At 45.9% G+C, this 23,538-nt stretch overlaps 6 protein-coding genes across 8 annotated transcripts; 4 read left to right on the forward strand and 2 right to left on the reverse strand.

Annotated features, from left to right (window-relative positions):
* Positions 1-129: 129 nt before the first annotated feature.
* LOC100830533 (zinc finger CCCH domain-containing protein 13) lies at positions 130-3,474 on the reverse strand. Of its 2 annotated transcripts, XR_731110.3 has the most exons (9): positions 2,889-3,474; positions 2,154-2,680; positions 1,927-1,977; positions 1,739-1,846; positions 960-1,055; positions 769-870; positions 626-685; positions 409-533; positions 130-331 (listed from the first exon to the last, which is right to left on the reverse strand). XR_731110.3 is itself a non-coding variant. In XM_003573649.4 (8 exons), exons 1-8 carry the CDS (start codon positions 3,427-3,429, stop codon positions 468-470), a joined length of 1,551 nt encoding a protein of 516 aa, XP_003573697.1. In that variant the 5' UTR covers positions 3,430-3,473; the 3' UTR covers positions 136-467. The 2 variants fall into 2 exon arrangements, 1 of the variants encoding a protein (XP_003573697.1); XM_003573649.4 differs by having other exon boundaries at positions 136-533; positions 2,889-3,473.
* Positions 3,475-3,625: 151 nt separating this feature from the next.
* On the forward strand, positions 3,626-6,228 carry LOC100840336 (phytochrome-interacting ankyrin-repeat protein 2). Its single transcript, XM_003573766.4, has 3 exons — positions 3,626-4,271; positions 5,068-5,239; positions 5,645-6,228. The coding sequence occupies exons 1-3, from the start codon at positions 4,158-4,160 to the stop codon at positions 5,854-5,856; spliced, it is 498 nt and encodes a 165-aa protein (XP_003573814.1). The 5' UTR covers positions 3,626-4,157; the 3' UTR covers positions 5,857-6,228.
* A 655-nt stretch (positions 6,229-6,883) lies between these two features.
* Positions 6,884-9,625, forward strand: LOC104583897. The gene has a single exon (XM_010237906.3). The coding sequence runs from the start codon at positions 6,914-6,916 to the stop codon at positions 9,437-9,439; it is 2,526 nt and encodes an 841-aa protein (XP_010236208.2). The 5' UTR covers positions 6,884-6,913; the 3' UTR covers positions 9,440-9,625.
* Positions 9,626-9,929: 304 nt separating this feature from the next.
* LOC100821324 (small nuclear ribonucleoprotein SmD3b) lies at positions 9,930-12,213 on the reverse strand. The gene is made up of 4 exons (XM_003573703.3): positions 11,870-12,213; positions 11,624-11,743; positions 11,450-11,506; positions 9,930-10,298 (listed from the first exon to the last, which is right to left on the reverse strand). Exons 1-4 carry the CDS (start codon positions 12,026-12,028, stop codon positions 10,230-10,232), a joined length of 405 nt encoding a protein of 134 aa, XP_003573751.1. The 5' UTR covers positions 12,029-12,213; the 3' UTR covers positions 9,930-10,229.
* A 667-nt stretch (positions 12,214-12,880) lies between these two features.
* On the forward strand, positions 12,881-19,474 carry LOC100845599 (protein ENHANCED DISEASE RESISTANCE 2). Of its 2 annotated transcripts, none has more exons than XM_024462007.1 (22): positions 12,881-13,088; positions 13,286-13,360; positions 14,293-14,346; positions 14,442-14,507; positions 15,120-15,220; positions 15,317-15,372; positions 15,467-15,586; positions 15,672-15,712; positions 15,790-15,890; positions 15,969-16,064; positions 16,457-16,521; positions 16,612-16,683; positions 16,787-16,942; positions 17,082-17,311; positions 17,423-17,462; positions 17,581-17,726; positions 17,920-18,021; positions 18,162-18,206; positions 18,332-18,472; positions 18,575-18,670; positions 18,801-18,902; positions 19,021-19,474. In XM_024462007.1, exons 1-22 carry the CDS (start codon positions 12,936-12,938, stop codon positions 19,216-19,218), a joined length of 2,256 nt encoding a protein of 751 aa, XP_024317775.1. In that variant the 5' UTR covers positions 12,881-12,935; the 3' UTR covers positions 19,219-19,474. The 2 variants fall into 2 exon arrangements, with proteins under 2 accessions (XP_024317775.1, XP_003570763.2); XM_003570715.3 differs by having other exon boundaries at positions 15,123-15,220.
* Positions 19,475-19,716: 242 nt separating this feature from the next.
* Positions 19,717-21,850, forward strand: LOC100845907 (multiple organellar RNA editing factor 2, chloroplastic). The gene is made up of 4 exons (XM_003570716.4): positions 19,717-20,180; positions 20,515-20,612; positions 20,715-20,780; positions 21,449-21,850. The coding sequence occupies exons 1-4, from the start codon at positions 19,768-19,770 to the stop codon at positions 21,589-21,591; spliced, it is 720 nt and encodes a 239-aa protein (XP_003570764.1). The 5' UTR covers positions 19,717-19,767; the 3' UTR covers positions 21,592-21,850.
* Positions 21,851-23,538: the final 1,688 nt, after the last annotated feature.

Genomic DNA, 23,538 nt, shown 5'->3' on the forward strand with positions numbered 1-23,538 from the left:
CTTACGATCAGGACAAGTGTTATACATCGTCAATTCCAGCAGATTACTTCTATCCATATATATAGAACTACTTATAGTGCAAGCAGGAACAATCTGCTGTTTACTGCTACTTCCTGCTTGGTTTTGGAATAATCAAAACAGCATAAAAGATCAGTTTTTATTCTCTCTACCAAGTTTTGGAATAATTTAATCTTTTAACAAGTAATCTGTCACTCGCCACGACAGCATTTGCATAAAGGAGAATCTCTGCTAGTAGAACCCAAAAAACAGTCGCCAGCCAAACGTGCCCTCAATTCTGTCGCCAAACAGACAGGTTACGAGATTACAGTACCTGATCACAAGGGACCGGTCACAGGGCAAATCGCTGGAGTCAGCAATACAAACAGAGCTCAAATGGTTACTTTCTACCTTTCGGTCTTCCCTCGCCACAGCAAGCAGAGCCGACCTCATCTCATCAAACAGACAGACTACAATAAATACGACTCGACAACAGTTCGTCCAAACTTCTGCTCAACGTCCTTTGGCGTTTCAATCTGCAAAATAATAAACATAAGGTTACGACTTTGCAAATGGGAGAAGAAACGTTGCCGAAGCATCCTAAACATTTCAAATAATAGGCACGCACCGCGTTTAATGCTATGAAGAGAGCTTTGATGACATTAAGTGGGCTCCTTGATCCAATAATCTGCAAGGTAAGAACATAATGTTACCACTTTGCAAATGCAAATGGAGTGATAAGTGGTAGCGTCTACTACAGCAGAAGCACACCTTTGACTTGACATTGCTAAAACCAGCTAAATACATCACAGTTTCGACAGTTCTGCCGGCGGCACACATTCCGCTTCTCATTGGTCCAGGCCAGAGGTAAATCTTAAGATGCACACAGGAAGATATCATGTCCACAAAAAGTTATCAGAAAAGAGCTGATAAATAAGAAGATGATAGCCAGATTTGCATACCTTTGTTTTCTCATATTTGGCCTGAATCGCGTGAGCAATTGTGTGTTCTTCATAACGCTCCATATAGTGTAGGTTCTGGAAGCATTTCTCATAAGCCTGATTAGAAAATAACACATTTCATGTCAGAGACTCAGAGCTAAAAAATTCAGTTGAGGTGTTGAATTCTAGATGAAGCATAAAAGTAGCAGACCACTATTTTAAAATATCTGCACACAAGAGAAATCACCAAGATTAGTCAGATGGACAGACCCGAAATTGAGGATCCTGTATGACTGTATTTTGGAGAAATTTTCACTAAAATTGCTAACCTATAGGCCATAGTGGGCCATGTAAATTTGTTTCAAGAGGAACTAAATGTCATACAATCATATCACCAGATTTAACACATCATTATGCAACAACAGTAATATAAAGATGGAAATATTCAGAAATTTGAGTTCACAGGGAGCATGACAAGTTCTGAAACGAAGAAGGTACACACAAATGCTTGACCATCAATATCACCAATTTGTGTGCTACCCCTCAATACGCACACGTTCACATGCTCACACAGCCTACAGACACTGGCATCATGATGCCAACATGGGCATGCAGAAAAAAGTAAAAAAAAAACCTCAAAAGGAAAACACACACAAGCAAACAGTCAAATGGATTCTGCATCAGAGATTACTTGTGCTAATCAAGGACAAGCAACCATTGAAGGAGATGGAGTTAATGTTGAAATCGCTGAAACATAACTACATAAGTTCACTATTGTTCAGAATGGGGAAGATCCATACCCGCTGTATTGCAATCTTGGCTGTTGGACCTTTAGCTTTTGCAAACCCCACAACACCGTGGTAGTTTCCAGTTGCCAGCAATGCCGTGTATTTTGCGATTTGGCCTCCCTGCAAAGAGAAAAGCAGAGTTAAATCTCAGGGAGTGTCTATAACTAGTAACTACGAACATTCAAATGAAGAGTATTCACCTTTGTAACTTTACATGTCCGATTAACGTCAATGACCTTGACATCAAAACCCTGTGAAGTTTATACCGGTCAAATGTATTAGTATACACAATACGATAAAAAGGGAGAGCAATGTTGCAGGCAGAACAGAGTTACAGATGTGAAGTTATGAACATTGATATAGGTCATGCCGGTCATAAGATGGCTGCAATGGCAATTTCAGTAAACTCAGTGATAACATGACTTACTTTTCTGTACATAGGTCTCCTCTTTTTGTCCGTGAGGGAGTTCCTCTCCTCCACCAAATCCTTTATTTCCTCTTCTAAAACTCTGCCCTTTTTACCAAACGTATGGTCCAGGTCTGCCAACTTCCCCTCAATCGTCTTTTCAATAGAATTCAACTTCTCGATGAGGAGGTCATCCTTCTCCTTAACTTCATTAAATTCCTCGTTATCTTCCTCCTCGTTTGCTCCTTGGATCATTTGCTTCTCCTTGTCAAATCCAGCATTGTCAATTACATCATCTGGAGAACCAACCTGCTGGTGCTGAATAACCCCGAAATTGGCAGGGTTACTGGGGTCGTATGCCTCCTTGCACTCCATCAGCCTAACAGCACGGTTCAGCTTCTGGAGGAGAATGAAGCGCTCCTTCCCCGTGGCATCCTTAAGGCGATTCATCATGTCCCCGATAACTCTGTACTCCAACGGCAATTTCAAATGGCGCTGCTCGAATTTGTCGATTTTGATCATCAGCTTATGAGCATCATCAAGGGTTTCTGTTCGGCAAAATTAAAACAAAATGAGTCTTAGGAGCTTGGCAGGACCCCATAAATGACAATACAGTAGAACTAGTATCTGTGATGGCTATCATCGTAAAAATGTAACCTTGCACTGGCCGTTAGCTAGGCTGAGCAGAACAGTTGCAGATACACATGAGAGCATAATGTGGGTCGAAATGGAGAGAAGATGGAGTGGAGTCTTTACCTGCCTGGGCGAAGGAGCGCAGGAGTTCCGAGTGGCGCTTGCACTTGCGGTCGAACTCGTCGACGCGGCGCTTGATGGAGTCCGGGGAGAAGCGCTCGTCGTCCTCGTCGCTGTCGGAGTCGGTGGGCTCCCAGAAGGTGTCGTCGGGCAGGCTGTCCTCCTTGGCTTTCCGGCGCTCCAGCTTCTCGATCAGCGGCTTCACGCCCAAGTAGTCCTCCTCGGCCTCCTCGTCCTCCTCGCCCACTTCCTCCCCTTCCTTGCGCCGCTCCTCGCGCTCCCTCTGGCGCTCGCGCTCCACCTCCAGCAGAAGATCGTGGACCACCCGCTCGTTCTGGATCGGAATCTTCTGGGACCTAGCCCCGCCGCCGCCGCCGCCGGGAGTCCCGGCAGAGGAGAAGGCCAGGTGGCGGCGCTGGGGAGCGATCCGCGTGCCTAGGTGGCTGTGTACCAGCGAGCTGGATGCGGCGACGTGGTGCGACAGCAGTCGTGCCCACGAGGCGGCGGCGGCCCGTGACCGTGCGGCGGCGGCGGCGGCGGCCATGGGTGCTCTGGCGATGGTTGTTCCCTTGTGCTGCGGGGGACAAGAACGAAGAAGAAAGGGTTTTGCAAATAGAGGTACTGGGCCGGAGCTACTGGGCGTTCAATGGACCTCATTTGTTGGGCCTTTAACAGGCCGGAGATATTCCGTTTTAATTTTTTAATCATTTTGCGGCATATAAAACAGAAGAGGTTTGCGGACAACAGAGAGAGAGAGAGAGAAAGAGATTGGATTCGATTTGGAACCGGATTTCTAGGGTTTGCTTGCTCCTCTCGTCTCCTTCCCCAAATCGTGCTGCTAGATTGTTGGATTCCGATTTGGATATGATCCCCAACTCCTTCACCTTCCTTTAATTTGAGCTCGGTTTCGCCGGATCCAGCCCCCGAAAACACCATCTCCAGATTCGCCATACTATGGTGCGCCGCCCCTCGCCGTCGTCGTCGTCTAGCTCGCCGATGCTCCACAAGAACCTCCGCGCGCTCGGCCCAGGCTTGAATCCGTTTGCCCCCGCCGGCATGGGCAACTACTCCCGCTAATCCCCCTCCCCCCTTCTCCCGATCCCCTCTCGTCGGGTTCTGATTAGCTTCTGCCCCCAATCCGATTTCATCTCCCTTTGCCCCTCCTTGTTTTGATCGGACTCGGATCGATTGCCTGCTCTCGTCTCTCCGACTACGCGTGCTGCCTTATAGGTTCGTTGGTTGCTTGGTTTGCTTGCTCTGGATCTGAAGACCATGGTGCAGTTTCGCAGCTCGCTCAGCATGACCCGTGTGCGGACCCACGCCGACGCCGACGACCGCGGCTGGAACCAGCTCCACGTCGCCTCCCGCAAGGGAGACCTCAAGGAGGTACGCATCTCTCTCCTTTTCCTTTTTTGTCGCACAATTTAATTTCTGTCTACAAAACTTGTATACCCAATAGCACGGTTGAGATGAACCTTGTATGTTTCCAAATGGATGTGAGTTACCGGTTTGATAGAAGAGGATTGCAGCCTTTGAAAAATACTCCCTCCATTTCACAAAGAATGGCACGCACGCACTTCAAGATTTTACTTTGACCAACAATTAGACTAATGATTTGAGATTTATGTGTTACAAAAATTATATCATTGGATTCGTATTTCAAAAACGTTTCCAATGATATTAAATTTGTAACATATAATCTACATATATTGGTCTAATCGTTGGTCAAAGTTCGACCTTGAAAAGCGTGGGCACCATTCTTTGTGAAAAGGAGGGAGTATCTCACTTAAAAGAGAACACATTTGGACAAATTAAGGCCAAATTATGTGATTGTTAGACCTTGTGGATCACCTATTTTAGTTCATTAATCCAAAAAAACAAGAACCTTTGGATGTCCTTTAGGGCTTGTCTATGTTGAAATTTTCCATCCAGCTCTGCCACAATATCCAAAATGGAGTTTGAAACACCCGAGACTATTTAGTTGTTCTCATTCCTAGGTCTTCCCAGCTCTTGTCTATTCATTTGTAGTATCATGTACCCATCATTCTTGTCAATTCTTGGGGCCACCATAAACTAAATCTGTATGAGTGAATAGTTAAGCCAGTTATAAAGCAAACATATAGTTTTTTATTAGTCTTAACCCATTGGCATGCTGACTGATCAAGCCCACATCAATTCTTAGGTGAGACGTCTCCTGACTGAAGGTATGGATGTCAACGCACCTGCATGGGGACCAAAGTCACCTGGTGCTACTCCACTGCATCTGGCAGCTCAGGGTGGACACGTGAAAGTCATGGATGAACTACTGGAGCGTGGTGCAAATATTGATGCTCGAACCAAAGGAGCTTGCGGCTGTAAGTTCACTTGTTTTATGAAGTCAATGCATGTATCGTCACTATTGTATACTTTGTTTCATTTTATTGCTTGTTTATTCTTCCATCAGTTTCTACCTTGCTAAAGGAGCTTGTACTGCATATTTCAGTTTCTGTGTTGTTTTGGGTTACCACTGTTACTAGCAATGCATCTGCTTATTTTCATGTACATCCATCATATTTTTTTCCTTTCTACCAGAGTTGCATGTTGGATATACTAGGTATGTAGGTGAGGCCTTACTCGTAGCAGACAAGAGTGTAATGTTGCTCTGTATTAAAATGTGTTGTTCAGCTTCTCTAGGTTACTTAAACATGTTTACTATTGTGTGCTCAACAGAACCTGCTTGACCCTGCCAGTCTTAAAATATCTTTTTTGCTTGAATTCAGGGACGCCTCTCCATATTGCTGCCAAGGAAAGAAACAAGAGGGTGGTCAGGTTTCTGATTGAGAACGGTGCATTCTTGCCCCCTGACCTGAATGACCACAGGTTCAACCCTCCCCTCCATTACTGCTCTGGACTAGAATGGGCGTACGAGATGAAGCGCATGCAAGATGAAAGCGACTCAAGTGGCGAAGCATCCTGCAGCTCGGAGAATTAAGAGGGATCACCCTGATAGTCTGTAATAATAATCTCTGGCTTAAGAGAGTTCTTAATCCTGGAAATGCGGTTCCATTCAATCCTTAAGCATGGAACCTGAAAGTATCTACAACTAGCTAGTAGTTCCATGGTACTGCTGGGTATTGTATGTACAAGTATCACAAGCTAATGTTATTTTGCTTTGGAGTCGTGAGGTCCTGGAGTCATGCTCTGTAGTTTGCTTGGTACATTGATACCATGCTTAAGGGCACATTTAAGAATATATGTTTGATCATACTTGAAAAGATTGTACTAATAAATCAGAAGGTGCTGAACCTTCTTTTGTGATGGACAAGTATTGTTGTATGCTTTCTTTGAAAGCCATTTTGTTTTTTGTTCTGAAGTGGTTTGTATGTTGGAAGCGTCTGGGAAATTTTAAGTGAAAGCTATCACTGAGAAGTATGCTCTTCCTTGAGGCATCTATTCTTTGCTCATCCAATAATTTTAAGAATGTCCAAAGGCTTCGGCACAACTGCTGTAGAAAGCAGAGAATCGTGCCGGGCAGCCGAATTCAATGTTCCTGAAACTTGGGATAAAGACAGCCAGCAGTAGAATACAATGGGATTACCAGAGTACTCCCTCCGTTCCATAAAGATTGTCACGAATTTGAATTAGCTCTAGTTCAAATTCGTGTCAATTTTTATGGGACGGAGGGAGTATGTCGGAAGGGCCTTGAACAAACACATTACTGAGCAGTATGCCCTTCTTATGAAAGAATGTAAAGTTGTCTCCGGAGAGACAGCAGTATGCGCTTCTTTGTTTCAGAACGAAAAACCAAGGCATATATTCTTTGCTCACCAAATGACTTTGAGAATACTTAAAGACTTGGGCACAGCTGCTGTAGAAAGCAGAGAGCTTCATATTCGTGCCCCAGACGCACAAGAGCATCGATCCGTGGCGTGCCAGCTTCATTACTGCGAGGACGGAGACAGCAGAACTTTATGTCACCCAAAAACTACTATAAATATACAGCAAGTACTACGATACAATGGAAGCACCATTGTTAATTTGTCATCATCATGAAGGGCATATTGCTGCTGTGGTTGGTGGCGAGCCGGGCAGCGGTGGCTGCGGCCATGTACAACTCCAGCGCCGCCGCCACTGCCGCCACCGTTGGCGCCTCAACGCAGCGTGACATCATCATCGACAACCGCACGGTGTGCACCACCCCGACCGCCACGCTGGTGGCCAGCTTCACGGTGTCGGCCGACATGCGCACCACCGAGCGCCTCATGGTCACCACCACCATCCTCATGACCTTTCTCGGCACCGCCCTCTTCGTCGTTGGCGTCTTGGGACGCTTCTCCGGTCGCCACCGTGGCCACTCCACCGCCACCTGCATCTTCTTCCGGGCCACCTTCGCGCTCTTCCTCCCCTTCATGTCCTACATGTTCTCCAAGGCCAAGAGCGAGTCCAACCAGCCCCGCGCGCAGCTCATCCTCCTCTGGATGCTCCTCGTCGAGCTACTCCGCAAGAAGGTCTACGCCATGGTCGCCCCCGCCGGCGACGCCTTCGCGCGTGGCGTCGGGCGCTACAGCTTCTTCGACGCCGTCGAGGAGGCCGCACGCATGGTGTGGATCGGCTACCTCGTCTACTCCTATGTCCACGTGCACACCGTCAAGTCCTTCTTCATCATCCTCTGGATCTTCAGCGTTGCCAAGATGTGCAAGCGTGCCATCTGCATCTACCTTGCCAAGGGCTCCTTCGACCTCGCCAAGAATGCTGCCCTCGTCTCCGGCTACATGGTGCAGCTCGTCGACGCCGGGCGGCAGGTGCTCCACGAAGATGACCACGCACTCGGCTCAAATGTCATGAAGGATTGCAACTACGTGGTCATGGGAGAAAGCCGGCTCAAGAGGGAGGTGAAGCCCCATGGGTTCGAGATACACGATAATGAAGTGAAGGACATTCTCGACGTTGCACCTCATCCTCGTGTCGAGGGTGAGGCCAAGAAGTCGGAGCAACTGGTCCGGGTGTGCAACATCTGGGATCTCGCTGAGAACGACGTCATCTTCCGGTACAATGACAACAGGAAGCGCAAGCTGGAGAACATCTGCCTCGCCCTTGCCCTCTTCAAGCTTCTCCGACGGAAGATAGAGCACTTCCACATGGCGGAGGCCAGAACCCCGCAGGCACGCAACTTTGTGTTTCTGGGCCTCCTCGCCCTCGAGGGTGGCGAGGAGGACGAGGCCGCCAACGCCGAGCGAGCGTTCGAGGTGGTGGAGCTGGAGCTGAGGTTCCTGGACGAGTATTACCAAGCCGTGATCCCGCTGGCACTGCCCAAGCCGAAGCTCTTCGTGGCCAACTTCGCCTTCTCCATTGCCTTCATCCTGCTCTACTGCATCACCGTGCTCCTCGTCACCGGCAACGGCGACATCTTCAGCGTGCTTGGCTCCCTCTTCCGGGGGCTCATCGGCTTGTCCATCGACATGGTTGTGCAATACCAGTGCTTCGTCCACCAGGTGGACTTCCTCGTCGGCATGGTTTGCTCATCCTCAGACCTCATCGTCACTTTCCTCCTCACGCTGACCCTCCTCGCCGTCGAGACGTACGAGTTCATGCAGTACCTCCTCTCCGACTGGTTTGTCGCCTCTGTGCTCTGCAACTACGCTCGGAAGCCGACGCTCCGCCAACAGCGGCACATCCGGCAGGTCGTCAAGGGCACCCTGTGGGTTAAGCACCGCTCCCGCCCAGTCATCAAGGTCCACCAGGTCACCATGCTCAAGCTCCACCAACTCCATCCGCGTCGGGTGTGGATGCTCGTGTCCCGCCTCCTCAAGAGGCGTCTCGTCGGGCTCCCCGATGCCGTTGTCACCTCTGATGCCAAGGTGGCCATCATCAAGGCCTTAAAGGACGTCCTCGCCGCCGGTTGCAGCCCAAATTGCTACGGCCACTTCAGCAATGGCAAAGCTTCATTGGCCAGGCATGGCTTCGCTCAGCTCGAGTGGGCCTGCAACGAAAAGATGGGTGCCGCCACGGTGATCATCGTGTGGCACATTGCAACGGCGCTGTTTGAGACAAGGGACCGGCAAAAGCACCCGCTACCTCCCAACGGCCAGGCTGCCTTGACGTTGTCGAGGTACTGCGCCTACCTGGTGGCCTACGAGCCAGGGCTCCTGCCAGACGACGAGGCGTGCACAGAGGAGGCGTACAAGAAGATCAAGGCAGAGCTCAACAGCTTCTTCCAGAGCTGCTGCACCACAGTGCACCGCCGTGAGCGGCTGATGAAGTTTTGTCCGGCCAGGGAGGAGGTGGCGGCGGAGAAGTCAGACATGGCCAAGGGCGTCCATCTGGGGAAGAAACTGGAGGAAAAAGGCGGCAGAATCCACGAGGACGAGAAGGTGTGGGAGATGCTGTTGGATTTCTGGGCAGAGCTGCTCGTGTTCATCGCACGAAGGCCGTCTGCGGGGCCAGAGGCGCACGCGCTGGCGCTCAGCAATGGCGGTGAGTTCATCACCCACATCTGGGCCATGCTCACCCACGCCGGCGTCCGTGCTCCCAAGCGCCACAACAAGGACCAGGTTCCACCGTGCCATCCAGTTTGATCAGGCCTTCAATGTCCAACGCCATTCAGCACAGTTTCTACCGTGATTCCTTGCTTTGATTGCTTTGTCAACGTAAATAAATCTTGCTTTGATGCTTTCTGTTACTCTTTTGATGTTCCTTGGGAGAAATTACTTTTGAGTTCAGGGATAAGATGGAATTCTGATATCATAGCTACACCCATGTCAGCAGTTGTGCGTGGCTGCAGATGATTATCTTTATTAGAAATATCATTTGCTATTTGGTGCAGGCCTAGTGGAACAACGCAGGTATACTCAAAGATGATGATGATGTGCAACGAAAAATGCATCTTTGCATATCCTAAACTTGAGATTTAGGCGAAGTATCAACCGTACAACAGCTGAATAGGCAACTGTCTACTGATTCGCAATCAAAGATATTCCATTACACCTAACATGGAGCTAAAAGATACCAGGCAATTTTTGATTTGTTTCTTTTTTGCATGAATGACTACCATTCGGTACATATCGATAATCTCTCTAAGTTCAGCAGCAACCGATTCAAGTTAACTCACAGTAAGCTCCAGGATACACATGAGATAATTCATTCCAATGACAGCCTCGAGCTATCGAGTATTCAAGTCGCATGCTTATAGCTAACAGCAATACATCTGTTAAAGACACCAGGAGTGAAATCGAATCTGCAACAGACAAACTAAACTGGAGGTACAGAAGCTCACGAGCATGGCTGCTGCCAGCTATTTTTTGGTAGCGAAGACTGCGAGTTCCTCAAACAGGTAGCAGCTCAGCTCAAACAGTGCTGTGGATAAATCTACCGCCTCACAGGAGGCGCACCACCTCGTCCTCCAACAGGAGGACCACCGCTACGGCCACCAGCAGACTGCATCAGTAGGTAAAAGAATTAGGAACATCAATCAATCTATGCAAAATAAATAATACATCATTTTTACAGAAAAAAAAAGCCAAGGATGAACAAGCTAAAATATGCTCAGTTTATTTTCATTTTTTTGTGCATAAATAGGTGCTAGTTAGATGATGGTTATAATTTTAGAATCAGTGTTGATAGCACACAGCAGTAATCTGAATGTATTAACTAGCAAAGTTCTAGTGATCAAATTTTGATAGTACATTGTTATAGGCATCCCACGATATGTTTTCCAGAGAGAAGATTTCAAGTTCCCGGTTCCAACCTTGGATAAAATGTTAACATCACAAAGTATTTTCCAGACAGAAGATTCGAGATCCCTAGTTTCAACAGTGGATAAAATGTAATACTCCGTAGTAGGAAATAATGAAATAATTATGGTAAATTTTAACATAGGTGTTGGTTTTGGCTTGCATACTACTTCCTCCGATCCATAATAAGTGTCTTGAATTTAGTACAAAATTAGTGCAACTTTGTACTAAATCCAAGACAATTATCATGGATTGGAGGGAGCATAAATACTAATCCACAGCTAAAGAAAAACAAAGATACATGGTATTGCAATCCACCTATACAGCAAGTAATGCGTCTATCCAAGGGAAGATTTGACATTAATTGGGACATGAAAAATATAACCTTGTCAGCTTTAAAATAACATAGACTGCAAATGTCCAGAGCAGGAATGTATTCTTCTCATCTTAATTTAAAAGGCTTAACCAACTACAAATTTTCCTAATGCAACAGTTTAGATTACGCAGTAGTCAGATACTGATTTCATTAAATATCCGTCAGCCTACATAACTCAAAATCATAGCATTACTGAATGCTGCCGTGAACAGAGTTAACGTTAATGCATGAAACTAATGGATCGTCAAGTCAGCAATTAGAACAAGGACGACAACATGGTTGTAAGCACCTCCACTAACTAGAGATATTCTCTATATGCAACACAGCAATTCTGAATACAGGCATGGTGATTGCTAAGGCTGTTTGATCCAGACATCAACATTTGTTATATTCCAGCAGTACTCAACCCACTGAATCAGAGTGCTATCGGGTTGGGTTAACCACAAAGTAAAATACAGACAAAGCAAAGCAGTGCTTACCCGAGCACGCATTGCAACGGCACGGCCACGACCGACGCCAATAGCTGACCCTTTGCCCTGCACGAGTGGGAGAAAGAGGAATCAGCAACCAAAACATGTATGATGTACTATCTGCAGCAGAACGAAATACAAGTAAACAGTAAAAAAGAGCAGAAGGTGGAGGAGTCTGCTGACCCTTATCCTAGCCTCGAGGCGCTTGAACATGGGGGCGTTCTTGAGCATGTCGGGTATGATCATGAACCTGACCCTGCTCCCTCTGATGAAGACGTGCTCCAGCTGCGAAACCTTGCCGTCCTGGTACGGGGCAATCACATCGCGTCAAACGAGGAAGGGGAAACGGCGGCGGCACCGATCTGAAGGGCGAGCAAGGGAGCGGGGTTCTATCCAGGGGAGAAGGAAGCAAATGAACATATAAGGTACCTTGGCGGTGAAGGTGATGTTCTCGATCTGGCAGTTCCAGTTGTCCTCGCACTCGATCATGGAGCCCCTGTAGACCTCGCCGGTCTTGAGCTCCACCGTGACGACGTGCCCCGCCGCCTCGTGCAGCAGCTTCACCGGGATCCCCAGGCTACGGCTCATCTTCCCTCTCTCTTCTCTCCGCTTGCTTACTCTGCGCTGACCGGCTGGGGAGAGGGGATAAGGCGAAACCCTAGCTCAAGCTTTCCAGTTTGAAGCCGCCGCCAACAAGACACGAAGAGGAAGAGGAAGAAGAGCGGAGGCGGCGGCGATTCGGAACAGAGCTGCCACTAAGAGAAGCCCAGCCCAGCCCAGCCAAGGCCGGCCCAAGAGTATTATAACAATCAGGCCCAAACGCACATTTCTCGAAAAGCACCCTGGAAAGAACAGATAATCACCTTTTCACCCCATGTCTTCCACATGTCGCCCCTGTCCTGGCTTCTTGTCGAGTTCCCCGGCATGGCCGCGAAACACGAAACAAAAGCACCCGCGCGCGGCTCTCTCGCCCAGCCATTGAATTTCATCCATCTTCCTTCTCCTTCCTCTCTCGCCCCGCTGCACTCGCATTCCTCCCCCTATCTCGTGAGCGCGATCGATCCATGGGTTCCAGATGAGCGGAGAGGCGCCGCCGCCGCCGCCGCCGCTCGACCACGCCGCCGCGGCCGTCGTCGTCGAGGACGCCACCACCCACCACACGCCCACCCCGACCACCGCCACCGCCACCTCCTCCGCCTTCGATCCGCCCTGGAGCCGCGCGGCCCGCTCCGTCCGGACCTACGCCCGCCGCTCCACCACCATGCTCAGCTCCTCCGCGTCCAGGCGGGACGCCTCCTCCTCCGCCGCCGCCTCGTATTCTTCCTCTTCCGCGACGGCCAAGAGCGCCGAGATGGCCAAGGCGGCAACCTTCGCGATGCGGGACCCCGCCGCGACGGCGGCCGCCGGCGTCGCCACGGGGAACAAGAGCGGGGAGCTAGTCGTCCCCGGCAAGACGCCCGCCACCGCCGCAAACACCACCCTGGCGGCGTCCGTGATGAGGGAGGCGGCGGCCAACGCCGTGCAGCACGAAGGGTGGATGGTGCGCTACGGCCGGAGGAAGATCGGGAGGTCATTCTTCCATACCCGATACTTCGTGCTCGAGACCAAGCTGCTCGCCTACTACAAGAAGAAGCCCAAGGACAACATGGTAATGTACATGGATCATGCAAATCATTAAGCAGGAATTCAAATTAAATTGGCAAATTATGCATTGATGGCTTGATGCCAACAAAAGTGTTTTTTTTATCATGCTTTTTTGTTTGTTTCTTTCAGTCTAACTGAATTGGAGTATAATGCAGTGGCATACAATGTTGATAAGGAAAATGTGTGCAAAATGAATTGCAGGTGCCGCTGAAGTCGCTGCTAATTGACGGGAATTGCAGGGTTGAAGATAGAGGACTTAAAACACACCATGGCCAAGTGAGTCTTTAGTTTGCTAGCCGTTTCTCCCTGGGTGTTGAATGATCTCGCTGTAGATGTTCTACTCAAGGATTCTAAGAAAACGAAGACTAATGACCAATCGAACGGTAACCAATAATCCATTCTTAACTCAAGCATTTCGCACATCGTAGAGAAATATTTTTACATGTCCTATCACACATTTGGAAATTCAACGAAATTTCCAGAATACTTTTCAAAGCTTCGAAGTTTCAAACTCAAACGAGTGGGTACACCAAACAGCCCTGTAACAAGAGCGCGAGGCATTAACCATCTACCTGCCTGCTTAGCTTAATTAACCCCAAGTACATTCCACATCGACAAGAGCAAATGCAGATCACTAAATAAGATAAGCACATGGAAATTCAATACCCAAAGGCTACGGCATTACAACATAAGCCTACAGAACATTTTATCTCTCTCAAACAAAAAAAAAGAGAAAGCCTAAGGAACATTAGCTAGTTCAAAGCAAGTCCCAATTGCTTGGGGAGGTCGGTGAATAACAGAATCACAATGTAGTCAACTCAAAACACCTCGTGGACCGCAACACCCCAAAGCAAAACATGGCAACATACATAGTTCTGCATCTGAACACACGGCTCGCGAGATCATCACATTCTGTCCTCTCTCCTGCGCGGCGCACAAGTTATGATCTCATCGACCCTGAGAATCATCTCTGCAGCCTCGGTTGCCGACAGGATAATGGCTTGCTTCACCTTGAACGCTTCGCATATCCCCTGCTTTTGCATGTCTCCGACCTGCAGAACAACAAAACCATAGTGCTTAGTTTCAAACCATAGTGCCCAATAGGTCCTTTCTTTGGGCTCTGCGGCCCACCCCAAAAGATGTATTTACATTTTTCTTCATCTATTCTCATTTTCTCATCCCCTTTGGATTATTTTCTTCTCTCTCAGATGATCTATGTCCTATGCGTCTATAACAAGAAGGAGAAGGAGCACCAAATCACGGTTTGTTTCTAGTAAAACCTGAGAGCCCTCTTTTGCATCTCTATTTTCTTTGCATAATTCAGGTTTGTTCATATATAGCTGAATTTGATTCCCAGATGGGTGCCTATGATATCGAAGATGCGCTGGCCTGGAAAAATAAGATCGAGCTCATCATTGATCAGGTGCAGTGATTCTTCCCCTCCTTTTTTCTCATATTCCTGGAAAAAATGCAATTGATTCGTCCTTTTTTTAACTACACGATTTCGTTTAACATGGCTGAAAAAAATGCTTGAATTCCAAGAGAATTTTCTTTTCGTTTAGTTTCATGTTTTATCGCGAATTTAAGGTAATGGGTGGCACTCTAGCTGAGATCATTTTGATTGTAGTAAAAAAAAATACTAAATGGCAACGAATGCTCCCGGTTGCTTGTTTTTATCAAATATATATATCACACAGTGCAGCGTTTTAGAGCCCGAAATTTTAAAATAAATATTTAAAAGTTCTCACAAATTCTGAAAAACATTAGAAATGTACACTTAGATGTTTTGTACGTATCTGTGAAATTTCATGGAAGAAAATCTTTAACATGTGATCAACACAAAAAAAGTCAAATTTGTGGTTTTATAATAGCAAATACTAGCACGCTTCATTCAGATGCACTTTTTTTTTTCCAATTAGCCCACAAATGAAACCTTTTCTCAATAAAGTTTACAGATTTTTTTGGAACTTAGAAATACGGTTTTCAAAAAATTTAGAACTTATTTTCGGTATGTCACATCTCTACATTGTTGCAGCAGCAGGACTCCATGACAGCTAAAGACCGCAAGGCCTTTGCTTCAATGGACTTCGACATGGATCTTGGAGGACAGTTCTCATTTTCAGACCATGACAGCGCGTATGTGCAGACATTCCATCGATCTCTTATATTATCTCGTACTACCATACCTTAATTTCTCTCTGATTTGACTATAAATTGCGTACATATATTTAGAGCTGAAGATGAAGAAGAACGACCGATTTTGACTCGTAGGACAACTATAGGGAATGGTAAGAAGTCGATCTACACTAATCTGGTGTAGCTAGGAGAGTTTTGATTTTTCATGTTCTTTGAATGCTATGAAAACGGCTTTTTTGGTGCTAGGTCCCCCTGAATCAATTCATGACTGGACCAAGGAGCCTGATATTGGTGGTGCGTCCAATCAGAATGAACCAATCCAATTTTCCTCCAAGAAGAATTGGCGACTACTTAGATGCCACAATGGCAAGTTTCCATAATCATGTCATAAATTAACCCTTGCTTGGGGAGGAGGACTAATTGGGTTGCTTAATTTGTCACTGGCTGGCAGGACTTCGGATCTTCGAAGAACTTTTGGAAGTTGATTACCTTGTATGTAGTCCCTGTGCAGCAATCTTCTTAACTGCTAGCTGGAGAGTTAGTGCCTGAGATTAATTCTGCATCTGTAGGCAAGAAGCTGTAGCCGAGCTATGAGGGCTGTGGGTGTAGTGGAAGCCACATGCGAAGCCATTTTTGGGCTGGTGATGAGCATGGACGTAACAAGATATGAGTATGTGCAATTGCATTATTGACCTTTCTGCTTAGTTTTCCATTCTACCTACTGATGCTGATTTCGAATTTAATTTAGGTGGGACTGTAGCTTTCGCTATGGCAGCCTAGTTGAAGAGGTTGATGGTCACACTGCAATACTCTATCATAGGTTGCAGCTGCACTGGTGCCCAATGTAACCTCACATATCAACATGTTTTCATCTGTCTTCTATGTAATCCCATATATTTTCACCATGCCGCTCGCTCGACTTGAATTTCGGTTCCTGCTTCTTCGGCCTGTCAATTAAAAGTTGTCTAGCTAGCTCCTCCTACACAATCTATTTTATTTATTTATTTTGAGCATGTCGCAAACATCCTACTCCCTCCGTCCAACAAAGGATGTCTCAACTTTGACTTGACCAAATTTGAATGCATCTATACAATAAGTCATGTCTAGATACATCCAAAATTTGACAAACTTGAGGCATCTTTTGTTGGACGGAGGAATACTCAATTTTGCTTCATGCTGATAGCACTTTGGATCATCTAACTTACATTCTCTTCCATCCTACATTGGAACATGCAGGTTAGTCTGGCCTCGGGATCTTTGTTACGTTCGCTACTGGCGGCGCAATGATGATGGAAGCTATGGTGAACTTTTCATGTTCCTGCTTGTCTCCTCATCTTGTTTTCTGTAGTTCCTTCTGGCTGACACTGTATGTTTATTACACACGCATACAGTTGTGCTGTTTCGATCTATAGAGCATCCAAACTGTGGCCGCCAACGAGGATATGTAAGGGCTTTTATTGAAAGTAAGTTTTCCTTCTGGCCATCTGAAAATCCTTTAATTGAACCTGACAGGATTCTTCAAGTAATACTCCTTTTCTTCTTTTTCTGAAATTCCTACTAGTTCAGGTGGGGGATTCAAGATTTCTCCTCTCAAGTGTCGCAACGGAAGACCCCGTACTCAGGTTCAACACCTTATGCAAATTGATCTGAGAGGATGGTTACTCAACTACTCCCCCTCCTTTCAGTATCATTCTTTGCTGCAGATACAGAACTGTGTTGCTGGTACTGGCAATGGTTTCCCCCTTACTATTAATTAGCAAACATGAGCATCTACTAGATTCATCTATAGTTTATTTGTTATAATGAATGTATTGGCCAATTCATTCTGGCACTTATGGCTTTAATTGACGATTGTTGCCAGGGCTACGTGAATACTTTTCACAAACAGATGAACTCCATATAACTCCAAGAATTCCTGTGATGGAAAACATGTTTGATCCATCTACGGTGCAGAAAAACCAGAAGAACCCAGAAATGGAATCCAAGACTAAACCAGCAGATAGAGGACAGTCAGATAGTAAAACCATGGGGATAATTGATGAAGAATCTGATGAGGATGAGGACTACCAAGTTCCTGAAGCTAATATAGAGGTTACATATCCTATACTCCACCTGCCAGTGACAAATTAAGCAGTCTACCTCATGCAAGCTTTTTAAGTGTTTCCTCACTTGGTAATAAACATTTATCAAAATAATTTACAGGAAGACACCAACAAATCTGACAGTGATGCTAAGCGAACAGGTGTGATTCCTTGTTTAATCTATGTTAAGTTCTTGCATTTTCATATGTGCTGTCAAGTTCCCAGGGCAGGTGTTATTTCATTTTTTTTTCTAACGGTAATAGCTTGACATCATGGCAGACGAGCCTCCCGAAAAAATCGACTTATCTTGCTTTTCGGGCATCCTTCGTCGTGACCCGGAGGAGAAAAGCCGCAACTGTTGGACAGTACCTGATAGCACACTCTTTAAAGTTCGTAGCAAGAACTTTCCTACTGACAAATCAAAGGTCCAAATCTTCCATTTTAGTACTATGAATCATATATATTACTCCCTCCGTTCCATAATTCTTGTCTCAAATTTGCCCAAAAATGGATGTATCTATTCATAAAAATCGTTTAGATACATGTAATATTTCGACAAGAATTATGGAACGGAGGGGGTACTAGATAAAAAGAACATTCACATTAGAGTTATTTCAGATACCTGCACCAAATTATCTGATGGAGCTTGCGGCCATTGACTGGTTTAAGGACACCAAGCGTATGGATAATGTTGGTAGGCAGAAAGGCTGTGTTGCTCAGGTAAACAGAACCACTGAGGAATTCATGCTTGCTTCTATCATATCTCAAGTAGTACCAAAGAGTGAAGTAATGCTTACCGAAAAAAAAAAGAGTGAAGTAATGCGGTCCTGTTTCATCATTCTCATTACTGGTTTTTGTAGGTTGCTGCTGAGAAAGGGATGTATACATTTGTTGCCAACATACAGGTGAGTTGAAAGATGGCCTGGTTATCTTGGGGTGTTTTTCATCTGACTGGAGACTTATGTCGAAAACTTCATTACAAAAGGGAATACATATTTTTTGGTGAAAGCTAATAGTTTCACCGTTGCAGATTCCTGGATCAACTCATTACAGCTTAGTGATGTATTTCGTCACAAGCTCCTTGAAAAAAGGATCGTTGCTACAACGCTTCTTTGATGGAGATGATGAATTCCGTAATAGCAGACTGAAGCTCATACCCGCCGTTCCGAAGGTCTGTTTTTTTGCAGAAATTAGTCATGTGACTATATATTGTGTTGTCCTATTCATCTTCACTTTGACTTTGTTGGCAACACAAAAAAAAAACAATCTTCAGGGCTCTTGGATAGTTCGACAGAGTGTTGGAAGCACCCCTTGTTTGCTGGGAAAGGCCGTCGATTGCAGCTATGTTCGTGCTCCGGGATACTTGGAAGTAAGTCATGAATTTAAATTTATACTTCAAATGAATTCAAGTAGTTCAGAACATTTAATAACTACCTATGAAAGTTGATTGCTACAATTTTCCATTTTAACAAGGCCACAAATGTTGATTGTTTGTGCAGGTGGATGTTGATATTGGTTCATCTGCGGTGGCCAACGGGGTTTTGGGCCTGGTTTTTGGTGTTGTCACAACACTAGTAGTTGACATGGCCTTCCTAATACAGGTAACCATGAAGGGATCCCACAATGCTAATGTTGAACTTGAAGCATGAGTAGATGGATCATGGAAGAAAAGAAAAGTCTTGTCCTATCTTATCAATACAATAACTTTGTTTCGTGTAGGCGAACACATATGACGAGCTACCGGAGCAGGTCATTGGCGCGGCTCGGCTGGCGCATGTCGAACCGGCGGCGGCAATAGTTCCTGACCTTGACAATACCAGTGACAGCAACTGTAAAGATAGCAACAACGACGACAACAACAATAACAACAACAACACATCCTCGGAGGACGACTCGTCCAACAAGAAAACCAACTGATTTTAATCTCATTTCATTGGCCAGCAGATTATTAATTTGATTCTTTTTCCTTATCCTCTTCCCCATTAGTTTCTTTGGAGGAATTCCCCTTCCATTAATTTAGTCACTGAAGCATTGCATCAACTTGCACTCACAAGGAGTTGAGACAGTGTTCTTTTTTTCTTCTTCCTTGTTTCATTTACAGTTCACTAATTCTTTTGACACCATCATTAATTTTTGTTGATATGTACTATAATCAAGAGTTGGTGTTTTAACTGTTAACTGTTTAATCCTGTCTTCTTCTTCTTTCCCACCCCTGAAACTCTCTCTTTCTCTTTTTTTGAGAGGGAAGCTCTCTCTTTCTCAAGTCATAACTTTTTTTGAGAGGATTCTCAAGTCATAACTCAAATGGGCTTCAGTTGGCTGAAAAACGAGGCCCATCTAAGCTTAGCAGAAAAGAAAAGCCCATTTAAGCTTCTTTGCTTAAACCCAGTCTCTATAAACCCCCCGCGACGACTGCGTCTTCTTCTCTACTCGATCCCCATTCCTCTCTACATAGGGTTTCCTCCAATGGCCGCCGCCGCCATGGCTCGCAAGCTGCTCTCCTCCCCGTCCCGCAGCCTCCTGCTGTGCCGCCACATCTCCTCCTCCTCCTCCTCCTCCTCCTTCATGCGTGGCGGCGGCCGCTCCTCGCCGTTGCCGCTGATGGACCTGCTGCGTCCGGCGGCCTCCTCCTCTTTCTTCCTCCACCGCCTCGGCGGCGCGACGCGCGGCATGGCGCGGCGGCCCGGAGGCGACGGGTACTCTCCCGCCCGTTCCGGGGGCGGCGGCGGGGACCGGGCGCCCTCGGAGATGGCGCCGCTGTTCCCCGGCTGCGACTACGAGCACTGGCTCATCGTCATGGACAAGCCCGGCGGGGAGGGCGCCACCAAGCAGCAGATGATCGATTGCTACATCCAGACTCTCGCCAAGATTCTCGGAAGGTAGCGCACACGCCTCACTTCGCTTCTCGTTGCTTCCAGTCATGATCCTGTCGTAAGAGCGGCTCGGTCTCACTTCTCTCAAAGGATTGAGATGCATCTCTGCACTTGCTTGTGTTCGCTTAGCGGCGTATCCATTTTAGAGCTATTCCAGTTATCTGTACACAATCGGAGCATCGAATAGTGTTTAGTCATGTGCAACTTGTGGCCATGTCTGCCTGGTGCACAAACTCTGTCTTCTCTGAGCTAGAAAACTACTTTACTAGGAGTTTCTGTCAAGTAATGGTCCATTTAAGCCTTATGACTTAGCATCGTTTCTATCTTTGGATGTTCGCAGCGAGGAAGAAGCCAAGAAGAAGATTTACAACGTCTCGTGTGAGCGGTACTTTGGGTTCGGGTGTGAGATTGACGAAGAGACATCCAACAAGCTCGAAGGTGCCCATGTTGTCTACATCTAAAATTAGAGCTAACCTGTTTCTCCCTCTGGTAGTGGGGAGTGTTGTCTAAATGCGTTTGTTAGATTCTGTTGTACTGCAGGGATTCCTGGTGTTCTATTTGTGCTCCCTGATTCCTATGTCGACCCTGAGAACAAGGACTATGGAGGTAATTCTAGCCATATCATATGAAACCGGCAACCATCTTCTGGTGCCTTTTTGCTTATTGTTTCAACATGCAATTTTAAGTGAAAATAATTCCTGTTGATTTGATACCCCATCTATGGAAGGGATTTATGTAATGGGTTCTCTGTGAAATTATGAGTGCCTTAAATCATAATCCATTTTAGATTTGTAAAGGTTGCAGACTTGCAATATATTACTCCCTCCAACAATTTGGTACAAAGTTGTACTAAATTCAAGACACTTATTATGGATCGGCGGGAGTAAAATTTAAATTATTCCATCTTGGTTGGTCTATGCAGCCTTATGGACAGTATCTTTGATTTGATTGCTAATGAACTTGTAGATGGTAAGGCTCGTGGTTTTCCTGCTCTGTCTTGGTATGCATGATGTTAATTTGTGCCATTTTACCAGTCCGTTGTCCTAGAGACGCACATTAACTAGTGTAAGTTACTGTTTACGAAACACCACCACATTTTTTTCAAGAAGAATGTTGCATTCATCTATGCCTTGTGTTACATCATTACATGCCCATCGATGTTTGTAATACTTGTATGGCTGTAGTGATGAAAGCCTTTGGAGACAGTGTTTGAGGAAGGGATAGATTGTGATTTAATTAATTTTGGTGTATGTTTGGTTGGGGGTGATTTGCAGCGGAGCTGTTCGTGAACGGGGAGATTGTGCAGAGATCTCCAGAAAGGCAGAGGAGGGTGGAGCCTGTGCCGCAGAGAGCCTCGGACCGGCCCAGGTACAACGACAGGACTCGCTACGCCCGCCGGAGGGAGAACCAGCGATGATTCATATCGACACTGAGCTACAAGCAACCTTGCTGTTTTCATCTACCCAAATATAGCGAGTAGTTGTGTTTGGTTTGCTGTGGTACTGCCTTACAATTAAATCCGTTTAATTCTGCTACTCTGTATGTACTTTGTACTCTCTCTGTCTCATATTAAGTGACTTTCTATTACATGTATCTATACGTATTTTAGCTATAGATACATTCATGTTTGGTCAAATTTGAATCACTTAATATGAAACGGAGTGAGTATTTGACTATTTGAAAGTTGAGATTAAGAATAGTTTTTTAGCATAACATGCTTTTAGAGCTGTGACACGACGGTGAGTCATGTGCTCCTACTCTGTCACTGCATGCACTCCGCACGACACGAGAACTCGTGTGGATTGTACGCACACGGTACATCCAGTATTCCCAAATCTAACTGTATTCGCAAGAATTGACCTAGTCACTGCATGCACTCCGCACGACACGAGAACTCATGTTAAGTTACTTGCATGCGTTAATTGTATGCAGAAAGAGGAAGGTTGTTGATGATGGGCCTCCACCTCCCCTGGTGCTTGATCCCTCTTGGCCGGCCAGAAGGATGAGGAACCACAGGGGAATTCCGAATCCTACACATCAACATCGAGCAGGGCAAGATGAAGCATGGCCGCAAGATTTTGTGGACCAGTATGTTGAAGTTGATGATTTTCACCAAAATCATCATGAAGGAACAAGTGTTGTTTGGCAGCAAGATGAGGTCATGGCATCCCAGATGGAACTAGTGCAAGTAGAGTTAGAGCAGGTAGAAGAAACCCTTGATCATCCCGGTGTGTCGGAGCAAGCAGAAGAGCCCATCCGAAATGACGTGGTGAGGAATGAACTTCCAAGTGTTGAGAATCCGGCAATTTAGGCAGTAGTTGGGGCTGCAGAACAGATGAAGCCTTCTCTGAGGAAAAAGGTGGCTTCGAAGCCAAAAAGGAAGGCATCGCCTGCTGCGAGGGAGCACGTAGAAGCGCCCATCCAAAATGAACTTGCAGGTGATGTGAATCCTGCGACCGAGTCACATGTGGAGTCACATGCCGAGTCATATGGAGTTGTGGGGCGGCCCAGTGCAAACTAAAATCACATGCCGAACCAGGTGAGGCTCGGTGGGCTCGGTTAGCGGCTCAGGTGCGGCTCCGTAGTCGGTCAGGATTCTGGATCCAAAAACACCGAAAAACTTGTACACTTGAGCTCCAAAAAGGGGTTATTTTTGCCAAGTTTTTCCAAATGGGTCAAAACTTTTTAATCGAAAACTAGGTTGAAAATAAGTGCACCACGCGGAGTTCCACGAATTTTTGATCCGTTCTGCCTATTATTAGACTTAATTTCCAAAAACTGCCTATATATTCATTTAATTGCTAGTATATACTATAACACTTCAAAAAATGTTAGTCTCTTGACACAAAAACTTTTAAATGAGGTGAACCATCGGTGAAAAATAGTTTTGAAGCGTTAAGATAAAATGCCTTCTCTGTTACTCAAATAATGCATTAAGCTAATTTCGATGCTAAAATGTGTTTTTAACCCGTTTTACAAGCCCAAATAATTTATTTTTTTGCATATTTTCAATGCTTACACTTAAAGGAAACTTTATAGAAAGTTTTAAATTTTTTAAAAATTCAAAAGTTGTAAGACCCTTGTTTGGCCTTACACCCTTGTGAGATACACGAGCTCATGTCAAGCCCTTGTTGGGGAATCATAAACTAATGACCAATCCGACCACCTAAATTATTCAAAATGTTCCAAATTTTTTTCCATAACATCGTAACGTCGTATAGAAACGACATGCCAAGTTTGAGATTTTTCCGAAAAGTTTTTTTGTATTATTACATTTAATTCAAATTGGACTTCAAACCGGCGACTTGTTTAAATGCCCCCATGTGCACCAATTTGCGCCGTTGATGTTCACATGATGCATTCA

Source organism: Brachypodium distachyon, chromosome 3, assembly GCF_000005505.3.
Source record: "Brachypodium distachyon strain Bd21 chromosome 3, Brachypodium_distachyon_v3.0, whole genome shotgun sequence".
Classification (NCBI taxonomy): domain Eukaryota; kingdom Viridiplantae; phylum Streptophyta; class Magnoliopsida; order Poales; family Poaceae; genus Brachypodium; species Brachypodium distachyon.

Bases quoted from the DNA above. Each gene is read 5' to 3' on its own strand.
- LOC100830533 (XM_003573649.4), bottom strand. From the start codon at position 3,429: ATGGCCGCCGCCGCCGCCGCCGCACGGTCACGGGCCGCCGCCGCCTCG. The intron at 871-959 runs GTATGCAAATCT...GTGCATCTTAAG, and splicing joins CCAAATATGAGAAAACAAAG to ATTTACCTCTGGCCTGGACC. The intron at 534-625 runs GTGCGTGCCTAT...ATTATTTTGCAG, and splicing joins TCTTCATAGCATTAAACGCG to ATTGAAACGCCAAAGGACGT.
- LOC100840336 (XM_003573766.4), top strand. From the start codon at position 4,158: ATGGTGCAGTTTCGCAGCTCGCTCAGCATGACCCGTGTGCGGACCCAC. The intron at 4,272-5,067 runs GTACGCATCTCT...ATCAATTCTTAG, and splicing joins GCAAGGGAGACCTCAAGGAG to GTGAGACGTCTCCTGACTGA. The intron at 5,240-5,644 runs GTAAGTTCACTT...GCTTGAATTCAG, and splicing joins AACCAAAGGAGCTTGCGGCT to GGACGCCTCTCCATATTGCT.
- LOC104583897 (XM_010237906.3), top strand. From the start codon at position 6,914: ATGAAGGGCATATTGCTGCTGTGGTTGGTGGCGAGCCGGGCAGCGGTG.
- LOC100821324 (XM_003573703.3), bottom strand. From the start codon at position 12,028: ATGAGCCGTAGCCTGGGGATCCCGGTGAAGCTGCTGCACGAGGCGGCG. The intron at 11,744-11,869 runs GTACCTTATATG...GCCCCGTACCAG, and splicing joins ACATCACCTTCACCGCCAAG to GACGGCAAGGTTTCGCAGCT. The intron at 11,507-11,623 runs GTCAGCAGACTC...CCACTCGTGCAG, and splicing joins GCCTCGAGGCTAGGATAAGG to GGCAAAGGGTCAGCTATTGG.
- LOC100845599 (XM_024462007.1), top strand. From the start codon at position 12,936: ATGAGGGAGGCGGCGGCCAACGCCGTGCAGCACGAAGGGTGGATGGTG. The intron at 15,713-15,789 runs GTATGTAGTCCC...CTGCATCTGTAG, and splicing joins TTTTGGAAGTTGATTACCTT to GCAAGAAGCTGTAGCCGAGC. The intron at 17,463-17,580 runs GTGTGATTCCTT...ACATCATGGCAG, and splicing joins CAGTGATGCTAAGCGAACAG to ACGAGCCTCCCGAAAAAATC.
- LOC100845907 (XM_003570716.4), top strand. From the start codon at position 19,768: ATGGCCGCCGCCGCCATGGCTCGCAAGCTGCTCTCCTCCCCGTCCCGC. The intron at 20,181-20,514 runs GTAGCGCACACG...GGATGTTCGCAG, and splicing joins CTCGCCAAGATTCTCGGAAG to CGAGGAAGAAGCCAAGAAGA. The intron at 20,781-21,448 runs GTAATTCTAGCC...GGTGATTTGCAG, and splicing joins TGAGAACAAGGACTATGGAG to CGGAGCTGTTCGTGAACGGG.